Below are 15,206 nucleotides of genomic sequence, written 5' to 3' on the forward strand. Positions count from 1 at the left end.
GGGGGGGGGGGCGGGCGGGATGTGGGTCAAGGGTTCAGACACCTGTCTGTATTATACAGCTGCATTACACAATCTCTCAGCAGTGGCATGTATGGTAGACACAAGAATAGGGACCACGGGTTTTAAGTAATTTAGGAAACAATTACAATAGCCTCTCAAAAGATTTAATATTCCAATTACATGGGGACAGATGCTTCAGAAAGCAAGACCCCGAAAAAAGGCAATGGGAATAGAGATGAAATATAGAAAGAAGAGGGGGAGGAGAGGGAGGAAAACAATATAAATGAATGTTTACAGACATTTTGAAGGTGGAATTAAAAGGAGTTAATGGATTGGCAGTTGGAGAAGCGAAGGAGGCAGGAAAAAGAAAGGGAAGAATTAAAGATGGCACCGAGGTTGGGGCTGAGTGATTGAGGGAACAGTGGTGGTACATTATTTTTTATTTTCTCCAGTGACATATTGGCAGTTTGACCCAGCAGAAGAGAACACTGGTTTAGAAAGAAGCTTTAAGGAAGTCTAAGTTTTCCCTCTTGGAGAAGCTACTCAACTTCATAGGCTCTGTTTCTGCAGCTCTGTAAAGTGGGAGGATTTAAAGAAAATTAGCTGAATGTTGGACCAATGTGGTATCAAGTGAATTCAGAATAAATTTCTAGCAGGCAGTGAAAAATATGAGTCTGGAGCTCAGGAGAATGGCAGTATTAGAAGTACAGAGTAGAGAATCACCAACGTCGAAGAGATGGTTAAAGTTGTTGGATGACTATTATTAAATGCATAAAAAGAGGCATATGAATCTTGGGAAAACCCTAAACAAATATAGAAAAGGTAGCAGTAGAAAGCTCAGTGGCATACCAGTCTCATCAGGAAGAAGTATCCTGAGATAGTGTATCATAATTAGATGTCATATCATATTGGGAGAAAGGAGTTGTGTTTCATTTTTCCATTGTCAACGAATTTCCTCAGTGATTGATAAAATGTAAGGAAAATAAAAGCCTCTATCACAAACTTTCCCTTTTATGCCTGGAAACATTGATACTTTGCTTTCATTATGGTGTTAAACAAAGTCCTATTTCCAAAGAGTTTTAAAAAAATATAACTCCAATTTTATAAAGACAGATACTTCATAATCTAAGCCTTCACAGAGCTGAAATTTTGCCTGGCTCATTCTTGTATGATAGTGTAAAACACACAGCTGACCCGAGTTGGCCCAATAGGATAGCTGCCTTCACCACATCAAGACTGAGAAAATGAGGTCCAGACTGGTCCAACATAAGCTAAATCAAAATGACTTTCTGAAATGATATAAAAAACTTGGATTTCGTTAACCCACAGCACAACACAGAAACATGGCTAGGAAGCAGACATGACATTTGTGGTTGCTGTTCTAAAGGAAATTTTCCTTAAATCTTTTCTTTGAAGCTAGTTACACTAGACAAGAGACCAAGATCAAGAGTGTTTTGTACATGGTTTTCTTTGGATCTTTCTAATTTTTACTTTGGTCCAGATAAGTCATGTCACACTCTATTGACTACAAAGAAAACTTTTCTTTTTTAGTTTCTGCCTCCTACAGCTCACCAGCTCACAAGCAGCTGGGGCTAAAGGATCCTAGTTTAAAGCGGAAGTCAATGCAAAAGATGGGTTTTTCTTGCTCATTCCCAAATTAGCATACATTGAAATCATACATTTCAGATTCAAGGAAAAGCTAATAATCAAAAAGCTGTGACTATTTATGGTCACATACATCCAGAATTATTAAATCTCTTCCATTTTCTCAATGATATAGAAATATAAGCTTAATTTAAAAGGTTTAAATTATTTCATCTTAAATTTGACATGGGTTCTCTTGGGTAAGAGAGTTTTGGCAAGAATCCAGGGCTAAGTAGCTGAATATAGTAAGTGCTAAAATTCAGATTAGCCCGATCTTCAATCCTTGACCAAAATAATTAGAACACAGCTGCTCTGCCTCTCCCATAAGAAAAATTCCCCAATCTAAATTAAAATATTTACCTAATATGAATCTTTCTGTATAATCGCAACTTTCCATGAAATGGTAGTAAGATGCCTGTATCAGAACCTGATCAGAACATAAGAATCACTGATTGCTCTGCTTAGCACAAATGACATTCTTTATTGATGTTAAAACATTTGGGAATACATAGCAAATTCCAACACAAACAACCTAAGAGAGAAGTAGCACGCAGCATTTTAAAGGATCTATAACATACAACTCCTAAATTGGCTCACAATTTCTTTATGTTTATAAAGCTCATATTTTTACCTGAACTCTTAAATGACTGAGAATTAACTTCCATGATTTGATACAGTATGGAGACTACCTACAGGTAATACCCAAAATCTTAATGTAGTCTTTTGGTAACATTTGACAAATGCACAAAAATATAGCATTAGTTTAATTCTTAAAAAAAGAAATCTGTTTTTGGTACAGGTTTTCAAAGGAGGGGAAATTTTAAGCCAAAACAGCACGTTATTTAGATGCAGTTAACATAATGATTGTAGAGAAAACCCTGAAGAATACTGGTCACAGTGTGCAGAAATGGGACTTCACATAACAATGGAGAGATTTAACATTGGTACTGCCTATCTGGTAACATCTATTAGCATGTGAGGTGCACACATCTGATGACCCAGCAATCACACTTCTAGGAAATTTGTCCTCCAGAAAGAAAGAGATTATAATTTTAAAAAATGTAGAAACCGTATAGCACACAGAACTCTCACACCAAGATACGAATCTAATTCAGTAAAGAACGTACAGCGCTCCTGTACCAAAGCTTGGGAATGCTCCTAGTTCCTGGGATCTTGCCAAAGACAAGCTATCTCTTCAGAGGGGATTCTGCCCTCTAGTGTACACTAAAAGAAGCTAATTAAAGCACACGAAGCAACTAAATCAATAAATTAGTGAAATTTAACGATTTTATTAGTGAAATATTTTCGATTCATTTCTAGAGCGTCACTATTTTCTCCTTAAATGAAGGCCTCCATATCCTGCTTTTAAATCAATTTCCTATTATACTGAGTAAATTGTGTGAATGTCGTAACTTTGGCTATTGTATTCTTTTGTGCAGATGCTTTCTTATACTATGCTAGTGTGTTATAATCATATATACATTAGAACAAAAATGGAGTCTATGTTAGTCTGCAACTTGAATTTTTACCTGCCTATCTTGGGTGTCTTTCCCAAGAAATGCCCAAAGCATTTTACTAACTTGTAATTCACACCAAGAGAAATATGGCACAACCAAGGGTATAGGAACATAGCAAAATAAAGTTTTAAAAGTTTATAACAGATACAGACACTTGGCTTTTAAACGCAGATTTTTGAAACTCACTGGCACCATAACTCAAGGCTAAGGGCAAAGGAAGAACACTGTTCTGTGTAATAAAGTCCATCTCCTCACAGGATTTTCAAGAACACTAGAATCTGTTCAACTCTGGGCAACCTTGAAGAGGGACACTTCCTAAGTTCATAGTATTTGCTGTATTTAGGTATTCAATCCAAACTGACAGAGGTTACCCCATCCTGGTGACCGCAAATTACTCTGTACCTGTAGTACCTGCAGAGGTATATTTAAAAAAACAAGTTAAGAATAAGTTAAAACCAAACAAAGCAGAGTTTAGCATCCATTGAAGAAGATGACAATCTGGTATAGGTTTTTTTGCACAAAGCACTTCATTTTGGAGCCGATAAGCAAGGTAACAGCAGTACCACCAACGGTGCCAGAATCAATCATTCCCATTGTCACACCAGCTACTTGAAACAGCCTCTGGAAGTCATTTTTAAAATTGCGCTAGTTCCCTTCAATTTCATGAGATAAGAATGAGGCTGAAGTACAGGAAACCCGGACTGGCCATGGTTAATGGGGAAAAGGCTTATAAAAAAAGGTAGGAAATAGTCATCTTACTTCCTTCGAAAGTAACAAGATGCAAAATAGCTTTCAAAGAGTCCATCATCAGTTACAAAGCTGAAGAGAAACTTTTAACAGAAAAGGCCAATCAGGATGGTAAGAAAGATTAGTTGTATGGCATAGGCTTTAATTGCAAACGGATCTGGACAGGAATCCTGGCTCCGCCACACATCAACCATGTAATCGCAACAAGTTAATGACATTTCCCTGAGCCTCAACTTCCTGATCTGTGAAATGGGCACAAAGTTAACGCCTGACTCTTGAGTGTTTATGTGGATTAAATGAAACGATACACTTAGCAGTTATCACTGTGCCTTAAACGTGGTAAACTGTCCATAAATAGAAGGAATTTAGTCTTTTTAAAAAGGTAAAGAAATGTTTAACCTGCAGTCTGAGAGGACGGTATTTCTGATATTTAATCTAAAGAACTGGTTCCTAAAGGAAACTGACCTGGTCATTAAAGGGAAACTTGTCATCCTATAGTCTGAGAACATCTGACTACAGCAGCCAAGCAGGCAACATGAATGAGTGAAGCAGCTGAGTCGGGGCAGGAACCAGCAAACGTTACCCACTCTGCTCCAGCTCACTGATGTTATAAAGAAAGTGGGAGGGCAGTGGCACAACTTCTCATTTCTGAAGAAAAGCCAGTAATCCAGATTTTTATGTAAACTCTCCTGATTTTTACATGCTGGCCAAATAAAACATCTAAGGACAGATTTGGTCCACAGACTTCCAGTTTGTGAACGCCTGCCCTGGAGTAGAGTCTCGAATCAGAAACTGAAGGAAAGCCCAGTGGTTAAATAAGTGAGGGACTCCAGCTCCCTAAAACAATGTTATCTCAAAGGGGACACTGCTGCCATTTTGGAAAAGAAAACCCTCTGTCCTAACCATCCTAAGTAATGCAGGATACTTAGTATCCCTAAACCCCACCAGAAGTCTTCTCGAGTCATAGGACAATCAAAATATCTCACCACACATTTCTGAACACCTCCTACCGGCAGTACCACATCTGCTAAGAATAACAAAGTTCAATTCAGAAGTTAGTGACAAGGTCAAGAACATTTACAAAAAGTAATAAAAGAAGGACAGGGCCAGCTCTGAGTCAACTAAAATTAACTAAAATCTAATATTATCACCAAGCAGGAAATCTCAGAGTAGAATGCTTACAGCTGGCTGTGGAATAAATCAATAGACTTAATTCACTGTCCTTACTTCTACAATTAATTACGACAGAAGGAACTGGCCTTATCGTTTCTCTAGCCATTGCTTTGAGAGTGTTACTCAACAGTACAGTTTTCCATCAATCTCCTTTTTCCTACAGCAGGAACTTACATATAGAAATGTACATGTTTCAAAGAAATCATGGTGGAAGAAATTTAGGCACCCAAGTCACCCAGCCCTTGGTAACACTCCTAGATATTTCTCTTATGGCTCATTCTCCTTTTTAAGAGTATATCCAAGTTACCATATGACCCAGCAATGTTATGCCCAGGGATATACCCAAGTGAAATTAAAATTCATGTCCATACAAAAACTGGTACATGAATGTTCATAAAAACATTACTCATAATAGCCCAAAGTGGAAACAACCCTATGTCTATCAACTAATGAATGGATAAACCAAACGTGTTATATTCATACAATGGAATATTATTCTGCATAACAAGCACAGACACATGGATGAACACTGAGAACATTAGGCTAAGTCAAAGCAGCAAGACAAAAAAGGATAAATATTATATGATTCAATTTATATAAAATGTCCAAAAAGGCATATCTAGACAAGGAATATAGATCAGAGAGGTGGGGAGGGAAATGAAGAGTAACTGCATTTCTTTTTGGGTGATGAAAAGTGTTGTGGTTACACAGTTTTACGAATGTACAACTCTGTGAATATGCTAAAAACCAACGAATTGTATAATTTAAATTATTAAATAAAAATACCTCAATAAAGCTGTTTTTAGAGAGGAAAAATGCACAATTTTAAATTCTTAAGTTGACAAACACTATTTGTTCTCATAAAGACTAGCGCTCAAAAAATATCAAAGGTCACATCTCCTAGAATACCTACTTTCTTCTAATTACCTTAATTATAATTACTAAAAGCCCTTACACATGATAATGACTCTTGAAAAAGCAGATTTTGCCTTTCTTGGAATGGCCATTCTCTAGGTATTAAGTAATCTCACCATGTACAGTTGACCCTTAAACAATGTTGGGTTTGTCATTGTTGTTGATGTAAATACATTTGTTGCAAATAATTCAGGGGATCCTTTTTTCCCTGTTAGTAAAACCACATAAAATGCTGCTCTCAACATGAAAGCAATTCCTTTAAAAATAAAATGGCCTACAAAATAAATCAACATAGGTCAGAGGTCTGATCAATCGTCATAACAAGAGATTGTGATAAAAATTAGAAACATTTCCACTTAATATTGTGGCTTTATTTGATTTTTGTTACTTTAAGTGAAACACTGAATGCTCTCTATCAAAAGACTAGATATTGAAAACAATTAAAAAACTTTAAAAACACGTTAACATCTATGGCTAGGATTATGAACTTTAATAAGACTAATAGTCCACCAGCGGCCCACTGCTGGAAAAAGGTAAGTAATAACTGTGGGGTTGAAAGCAAGTAGTAAATAATGGGGTTGAAAGCCGACTGGCCAAATACTCAACAAACTCTGGGAGAAGCTGCATTTAAGCGGCTAAGGGTACTACTGGTAGTGAGAACTGGGGAGGAGAGCGGGGAGAGGGTGACAAATGGACAAGAGCTTAGGGTTACACAACATGGGGAACTTAAATACAGCGAACATTGTGCTTTCTCCTACCAAATGTAGAGAGTGCTTCTTGTCTCCAATCCCTGCCTATAATTAAAATTGGGTGTTTGGTTTCCTCCATTCCCAAAGCATAAACTTTGGCTTTTTATAGCCTAAGCAGTGTGCTATTTTAAACATGTGGAGGAAATGCATTTTCAGTTACAAACATTTGCTCCTGTGAATCTGTTCTTGTTTGCTAGCAAAGGATGTGGGACAGGATGTTTTACTCTCCTGCTCTGGTTTTCCTGTATTGCTTAAATCTGTTTAGAGAGAAGAAAAACAAATAAATAAAATGCTTCTGCCGGACAATTTCTATAAACTGAAGCAACTCCAAAAATGAAAATGAAAAGTCTGTGGAAAAAAAATTAGAATAATTTTCTTTTAATAAATTAGATTATTTCTATAGATTCTTCCCCTGAAAAGACTTTCCGTGCCATACGCGTGCAGCCTGCAGTGGATACTAATGTTGGCACTGATAAAATGTGCCTACTTAGACACCAGATCAGCTGAATTCCTCCTGACCCTGTCTTTTCCCAAGCACAATTACAACTGGAGAAGTTTTCTGAAATGCAAGAAAAATAATTATGATAACCCTGAGGGTCATCTTCTAGATTTATTCAGAAATTCTAGGTACACCGTATCCTACTTGACGTGTCCCCATTTTCATGTACCACTCTGAGGACTTTTTTACTCAGATAAACATATCCTTGTAATCTGTTACAACCAATTATAACTGTAAAAAAACCTGATTTTAATCAAATTTCACTTTACCCTTTTATAAGAGAGTCAGTAGTTCATTAATCTACTTAAAGATACTTCATCAGCTGGCTCCTCCAGATTCCCTCTACGTCCTCCTCCTCCACGCTGCTCTCTGGCCCAGATGCTGTCCTATATGGATAAAAAAAGACTCTTCGGATCAGAGCTTAGTCAGGCTCCTCTTCTCGACTAGGCCTCAATCTTGGCCCCATCCTTGCTGAGCCTGCACAGCCCAGTTTTAGCAAGAATCTTGTGAAGTCAGTTTAAAGAGAATCTCCCACTCTCAATATCTGATCATTTTCCTTATCTGATCAGGTTCCTCAACTCCCACCTTTGATGTGTAAGTCCTAGCCGCCTTCAGCAAGAATCCTGTTAGGTTGGTTTAGCAGGATTGCCTGCCCCCCCACACCCCCCCACACACACTTGATGTCTTCTCTTATTAATACTCCATCCACTGACCCTGGCCCCTCCTCCCATGTTGCTCCTTGGCTGTAAATCCCCAGTAGTCTTTGCTGTATTCAGAGTTGAGCCTCATCTCTTTCCTATTGTGATAAGTCTTAACACCTACTGCAATTATCCTGAGTAAGTCTTCCTCACCATTTTAACAAGTGTCAGAGTAATTTTTTCTTTCCCAAGACTCAGTGGACAATGGAGCGTCCTGGCAAGAGATGGGAGGGAGGGAGGAATGGGAGAGCTGGGTATTTATTCCCCTGGCTTCCCCACTAGAGGGTCCATCACTCAAGTGAAGGTCTCGGCTCCTGTCAGGAGGCCCTCTCTGTCTGCCATAACTGCTCCCCTTCTTGCCCCTTAAGGTCTAGAGTGGTAATGGAGCCTCATTATTACCAGCCCTGGGGACACTGCACTATTTCTATCCCTGTGGTTTTTTTTATCACTTTGTGAGTTATTAAACTCTCCTCAAAGTATCCTAATTTGAGGATGCCATCTGTTTCCTGCTGAGTCTCCCTAATACAGATATCATTTCCACAGATTTCTCATCCTAGGAAGGCTATTAGCTCTAAGAAAAGAAGGCCTGGATACAGAATGCAGTGGTACTTCCATGAGTGACTTACGGACTTGTTAAGCTGCTACTTCTCCCTCCTCTGGTTATCTTCACAATTATAGCAACAGAGTAGTTTCTGAAACACGTAGTTTCCAAGCAGACTATGTAAGCATCAACAGATAGTATTTTAAAAAATACCCAAGGAGGCTAAAGCAAAATTGTGCTAATTGAAACTATGCTAGAAACCTAAAGTTATAGTATCTTTGCCTTTACTTCTATCTGGTACTTAATCGAGAGGTAATTTTCACAGTATCACTTTAAATACATGCAAGAGACATTAATAATACCAGATATAAGGCTGGTAACCCAAGTAAAAGTCTGCAAAAGGCTTTTTAAAAAAAAAATTTTTATGGTGACATTGGTTAACGAAATCCAATAAGTTTCAGCTGTACACTTTAACAGTAAGGCATATATATTTTACACTGTTAGATTTCTTTCTGTCACCACATATTTGACCCCCTTTACCCCCTCTTCCTCCCACACCCCATGCAGAAGGCTAATTCTATATGGAGTTTACAGTAGAATTTTTTCAAATTCAGGTTGTGGTAGATTGGAAATCAATTCAGTGAGTCATAACATTTTTAAAAATAACATTATGAATAATAATATAAGATAGAAAATCAGAGTTCATCATATATAGTAAAGGTAAATATTATTTTACCAACTTTTTATTTCACTTTTTTACATACCTATACTTATGAGTATACTATGGCATCTATAAAATTATTCCTTACTATGAGTGACAGTCAATAAAGTTTGAAAGCTACTAGTCTGAAGAGAATCCCTTTCAAACAATATAATAATTATAAGGCTAATAACGTCTTGCTTTGGCCTACCCCTCACTTTCTAAAAATCTCAACTCTCACTAAATATGCAGTTTATTTTGTGACCCAGTACGAGCACATTAATAATGGAAATAAAAATGTTATGAAACAATACTTACTCTTACTATGTGATGTACTATAATATTTTCTTATTCTACTTAATTTCTTTAAATGATAATTGCAAACCCCAGCTTGAGAAGCCCGGGGCTAGAGCACTACCAGGGCCATGCCTGGAGGACTCTGCTCACAGGATGCTGGTCCTTCCACAACTGCCTCGGGCAGTGTTTACATTGCTTCCACTGTGGTAACAAGCACTCAAGTCCTTTCCCTTCTTAGGCTTCTGGGTAACCACTATGTGACTTCTGCCACCTAGTTGCTCCAGTGGGAGAGAAATACTTGGAGTAAGAAACAGATAAAGAGTACTGAGCAGATGTGGACATAGGCCCAGCCATGTGTCCTTACACTCACCACCATGGCACACCCTGAGAGCAGCACCTTACTGCAAGCACCTACAGTTCATATCCTAAGGAATGGGGGCAGGTGGAAGCAGCTGAGCCAGTGACAGATGGGAGCTGGAGGATAAGTATCCCAGCCTCCTTGCCCTCTCTGTGTTCTTCGCCATCTCCCTGAGTTTCCAGCAGGACTGGGTACCAGCCACCACCCCTTCCCACCCCTTTTTACCTCCCTGCCGGGGCTTCCTGGAATCATGTCCCATATTAACAACTTGCTCTCAAACCTTCCTCTCAGGGTCTGCTTCTGGGTAAACACAACCTCGGTGAACAGGCCAGTGTTAACACTGCCAGGGCTGCAGAGATGAGCAAAACCTGTCCTAGAAAAGCTTATAATCTGATAGGAAAACTAATGCCTTTTTCCTTGTGAAAAAATAAAACAAAACTTTACTGTTCATAGCAACCATGTAAGTATGTTTGGGGAGGAAAGGAAGAAGTGGCAAACTAACAGAAGGGTCAGAGAAGCCTCTATAGGTGACTTTTCCACCCCAAACATCTCAAGGACACAGAGCTCCCCACAGGAGTCAGTGGGTGATCAGTGGGCGTGGTCCATGCTCAGTGCTCTGGATTCTCACATTTACTGTGAGGCTTTACTTCGTACCTATAGGTTAAGAAGAAAGGGATTTCTATTTCCTCCAAAGAGAAAGAATTCTAGTCTTCAGCCAAAAATAACTCAAGTAATATGGAAAATATGAAGGGATAAGAACTATTAAGCTCCCTGCAATGTATTAACAGAATTATTTGTAAATCAGCTTTGACCTTTTCAAGTTCCTTTGAGGTCCTTGGGGAATGAGAGTGAGTACTCAACCCAAATCTTCATTAGACATTCTGATGAACTGCTGATATTTTCATTCAAAAAATTATTTTTTAAATGTTAAGTTTACTACATGTTCAACTCTGTAGTCAACACTGCAATCAGGACTTTTTTCAGACTGGAATCAAACAAGAGACCTATGGCTAATTGTCCATTGCATCTTCCTTTTTGGCAAATATTTCAGGGAAGGCAGCAACAAAATTCCTTCTCAGGAAAGGAATCATGACAGCTACAATTAAAGCAGGTCTTTAAACTGAAAACAGCTTCCCCAACAACAGGTGCCAGGTACACCTGGGCCTGGGGCTAGAATACTCACCCTGACCCAGCAGGGAGTGACGACAGAGCAGAAGGGACATTAGCCTGTGGCTTTTCTTTCTCATTTTGCTTGAAGAAGGATTTGGCCTCTTTAGATGTAGCATCGACTTCCTTAGTCACCCTGTGCCAAGGAAGCAGATGTTAAGTTTACAAGAGGAATAAAAAGAGAGAAACAAAATCTAAAAGAGGGAATAAATGACAAGGAAAATACCCACTGAGCTTTGTGTAAATTCCGGCAGCTGAGCTTTATGGTTTAAGTTTACTACAACAGTTCTAGAAAAAAACATCTTCCCTTAATAAATGAAACAACAATGTATGTAAATTTGATCTAAAATCCCCTCCATTACTTCTGTCAGCATGAAACATACTCTGATGGTCAGTCACTACTGAATCACAGGCCTTGTGGGTTATTGATATAAGGACTGAAAAAGGCTCTCCCACTGCACCTCCCATGCAGAGCAGGACTCACACTTAAAGGCCCAGTAATAGCTGGAATGGGGAAATGGAATATTTGGGAGAAAAACACTAGCATTATTTCAAAGAGGAAAATAACAGTAGGCTCCTGTTCTACATCTAAAACAAGCCAAAGGTGAAAAAAGATCCCTTAAAATTGGCTCATCTGGCACTAATTTGGGAATAGAAAAAAATGTGTATGACTAAGAATCCTGTCCAATTTCAAATCTGGAAAAATTGCCCTCAATAAAACGGAAGATCCAATAAGAAGCAAATAACGATATTTATAGTGTCTGAAACTTCAGATAAAGGAGAAATGCCTAATGCCCGCCGAGGCTTGCCAATTCAACAAAAACATGGAATTTTGTTTAAATTTCAATCTATCTGTAGCAGCATCCGAGATTATGGTCATTGTATTATGAGTGTTAAATCAGGTCATCCAGAATAAGACAGGCAAGGAATAATGACAGGTGAATCCTACAAATTTCATCTTTGCAGGAACATAAGTCTCTATCTCTTCTCTTCTTCCTTCTAGGCTTCTTAGGACCAGAATCAAATTTTCTTATTAAAAGCCATCTCACTACTGAACTCAGTACTGTGTCGCCTACACAAGTGACACAGAATAACAGTTTGAGAGTTTAGTATTAAGAATCTTCACTGGGAAAGATTGCCAAGTTAATCTTGAAGGGCGACTTAAAGAAAAAAAAAAAAGTCTGTTAGCCTCCTGCTCAGTATTACTCAGAGGATCAAACATAAACTGCTGATCCTTGCCTTCAAGGTCTTCCAAAATTCAGTCCTACTCTCTATCATGGTTTATTTGTGTTTCCCTCAGTTCTCCCAAATGAACCTCTCAGTAATAAGAGTGAAGAGCCAAAAATAAGAGGAAGAATTTGATAGATCAGATCATCATTCGGCAAACATTCACTCCTTCTCTACTGAAAAGAATACACTTCCCCGCTCCACTGATGTTGACTTGGACACATGACTTGCTTCAACGGTCTGTGAAATGCTAGCTGATTTGATAGCAATAGAAGCCTTAAACGTATATGTGCTATTTCACTTACTCCTTGAGTTCTACCCTTTAGCCATTAGAAAAATACACCTCAAGCAGCTGCTGGTCCAGTGTGGGTGAAAGACACATGCTGCAAATCCAAGCCCAACTAGCAGCTTGAAGCCAGGCCCGATCAGCTGAACTCCAGATAGCCAGAAACACAAGAGCCAACAGATAAATGCTTACTGTTGTATACCACTGAGTTCTGGGAAGGTTTGTTACATACACAGCATTTCTGTAGCAACAAATGACACATTTATATTTCATGAGTGAGAAAAATAAAATCGAAGGGGTTAAGTTACTTTTTCAAGACTAGCCAGAGATTAAGTAGCAATACTAGAGAATCTTGTAGTAAACTCTATTTCCCAAAGACAGTTGCCACAAATTTCCCATCCCGCATGTTATTCTAGCACCTGATACTATCCCAATGAGAGAGGGAGTATATGTTACCACTCCTTGAAATTGGGTTGGCCTTTAAGGATGCTTTGATTCATAGAGTTCAGTGCAAGTGGCCCTACATGACTTCTGAGGCTAGCTGACAGAAGGTGATGCAGTTCCTACGTAGCCTTCTCTGTTGGGAAGCCACCTTTGAAACTTCAAGTACCACACAAGAAGTCTAGCTACCCTGAACCACCACGCTGGAGAGAACATATGGGAAGACCACACAGAGACAGGCCTGAGAAGCCTGCTCCTGCCCCCAAGTGTTTGAGTCTTCCTAGCCCAGGGCACCAGATATAGGAGTAAGGAAACCTTCAAGGTGGCTCCAGACCCAGCGACTACTGCAGCACAGGAGATGCTGAGTAAGAGCTGCCCAGCCATCCCAGAATTATGGGAAATTACAATAAAATAACTGTTTTAAGCCACTAAGTTTTAGGGTAATTCCTTACACTACTATACAATCAAAATAAACCCACATCCAAACTTAAGGCTTAATGCAGAGTCCCAGGTTGCTGGATTAGAAAGAGTTGCTTTAAATCTTCCTGCCCTGGGTAAAATCTGGGGCAGACCTGGGATAGCTCACGGAGAACAAGTAAATATTTCCACTTAAAAATGGTGGTCTGAACACAGGCTTTATTCTACTCTCTGCTAAATATTGGTAAATAAATTTACAAAGGCAAAACTACACATGGATAAATGAGAAGAGGTATAACAGAAGAGAGATGTCAATCAAATTTTCTGAAGGAAGAAAGCAAACAGACAAGTAGTAATTGGCTTAGGTGTTTGTTTCCTCTGATTTCCTAAGCCTGCAGCCATATGAAATGGACAACAAAAAGCAAGACAACCTGTATTGTGGCATTCTAAAAAGGTTCAGGAAATTCAGATACCAGGAGCCTTTGAAGGTGAGAGAGAAGGGCTAAAACCAGTTGGAAGTTTGCATCAGGAGCAAATAGGTTCCAGGTCCCCTTCTCGCCAACACCAGTGACTACTGTCCGCCACCCAACTCAGCAGAATCGACTCTTTGGAGTAGTGAAAATCACAGATATTCTAGACTCAAAGAGCAGCAATGAAGTCTCATTCTGAAAACAGAGGAATTAAATAAAAATCTATCCCCTCTCCCCTTGCCACAGCAACATGGAAGACTATGTGTTTTGGATGGCCGAGTTAAAGACAAAGTGCTACTCAACCTGTACTGGACTTCGCGCCAGTAAAAAATGAATATGTACTGTGTTACAATACTGAGTTTGGGGTTTGTTACCCCAACACGGCACAGCCTAGCTTTACTATTACATGAATTTAATGAATAGGAATTTCAGAAAAAAAGAAAATATGGGAGAGGTTATCAACAACAAAAAAATTTCCTACAAGGATGAGTTTCCACAAAAAGAGTGTTCCAAGAACATTTGACATAACAAATTTAAAAAGATCAAGGCACATCATTATGAAATTTTAGAATGTTGAGGATAAGAAAAGATGACGATTAAGTGGCCCAAATTAGAGAGAAAGTGAAAAAGAAGCCTTTATGCAAAGCATGTTTCGTTTTGTTTTGCTTGTTTTACCACAGTACTAACAAAATTTTTGTAGCGGCCTCCTCATATAATTTGGTGAAAATTTTCTGGAAAGCTACCTAGATCCAGCACTGTGTTAGATGTGGGACCTATAAAAAGACATGACATGGTCTCTGCCCTTATGGGCTCACAGTCTATCAGGGTGGCCAACCATGAACATAGTCGTGACAATCAATACATGGTCCACAGTAAGTGCCATAGAGGAAGCATGGAAAAAGTATAACCGTGGGAATATCTCTTAATTTCTTAGTGTCAAAGTCCTATTCATATTCACTAGGAAACAACTTCTATAAACTGGTATATTTTTCTCAGGGACTATACTAATTGACACAGTAATATTAGCAGAAGATTACTCTTCATTGATAGTACGCCTAGAAGAACTTCGCTTTTAACAGGCAATAAGAAGAAATTTAGCTATCACATTATCTTCAAGTAGGAGTGGTCTAAATTATAGACCTCTTCTAATATGTAAGACAAAACCCTGACAGGAAAAGGCCTACTATTAGCTGTAATTAAATAAGTTTTATTAGCAGAAATTCCTTTTTAACTTCATTTTCACTTATTCAGAACTCCCTGAAAAGTCTTTATTTAGGAAGAAACTTTCCATGACTGGCCTTTTCCAAATGTGAATCATTTAGGAAAGTCTGAGCTAACTGGCTCAGCTGGTTATGTGATA

At 38.7% G+C, this 15,206-nt stretch overlaps 1 protein-coding gene across 7 annotated transcripts in view; it reads right to left on the reverse strand.

The window, feature by feature from the left end:
* CFDP1 (craniofacial development protein 1) overlaps nucleotides 1–15,206 on the reverse strand; it is a 101,377-nt gene that overhangs the window by 64,912 nt on the left and 21,259 nt on the right. For 5 of the 7 annotated variants that reach the window (XM_023523162.1, XM_023523164.1, XM_011379938.2 and 2 more), the window contains one exon: nucleotides 11,022–11,141. In XM_023523162.1, coding sequence (XP_023378930.1) covers nucleotides 11,022–11,141 — 120 coding nt within the window. Of the gene's footprint in view, nucleotides 1–2,105; nucleotides 3,573–7,533; nucleotides 7,631–11,021; nucleotides 11,142–15,206 lie in introns of those variants that run through there. The other 2 variants (XM_011379939.2, XM_023523165.1) reach the window with 2 other exon arrangements.

Source organism: Pteropus vampyrus, unplaced genomic scaffold (assembly GCF_000151845.1).
Source record: "Pteropus vampyrus isolate Shadow unplaced genomic scaffold, Pvam_2.0 Scaffold379, whole genome shotgun sequence".
Classification (NCBI taxonomy): domain Eukaryota; kingdom Metazoa; phylum Chordata; class Mammalia; order Chiroptera; family Pteropodidae; genus Pteropus; species Pteropus vampyrus.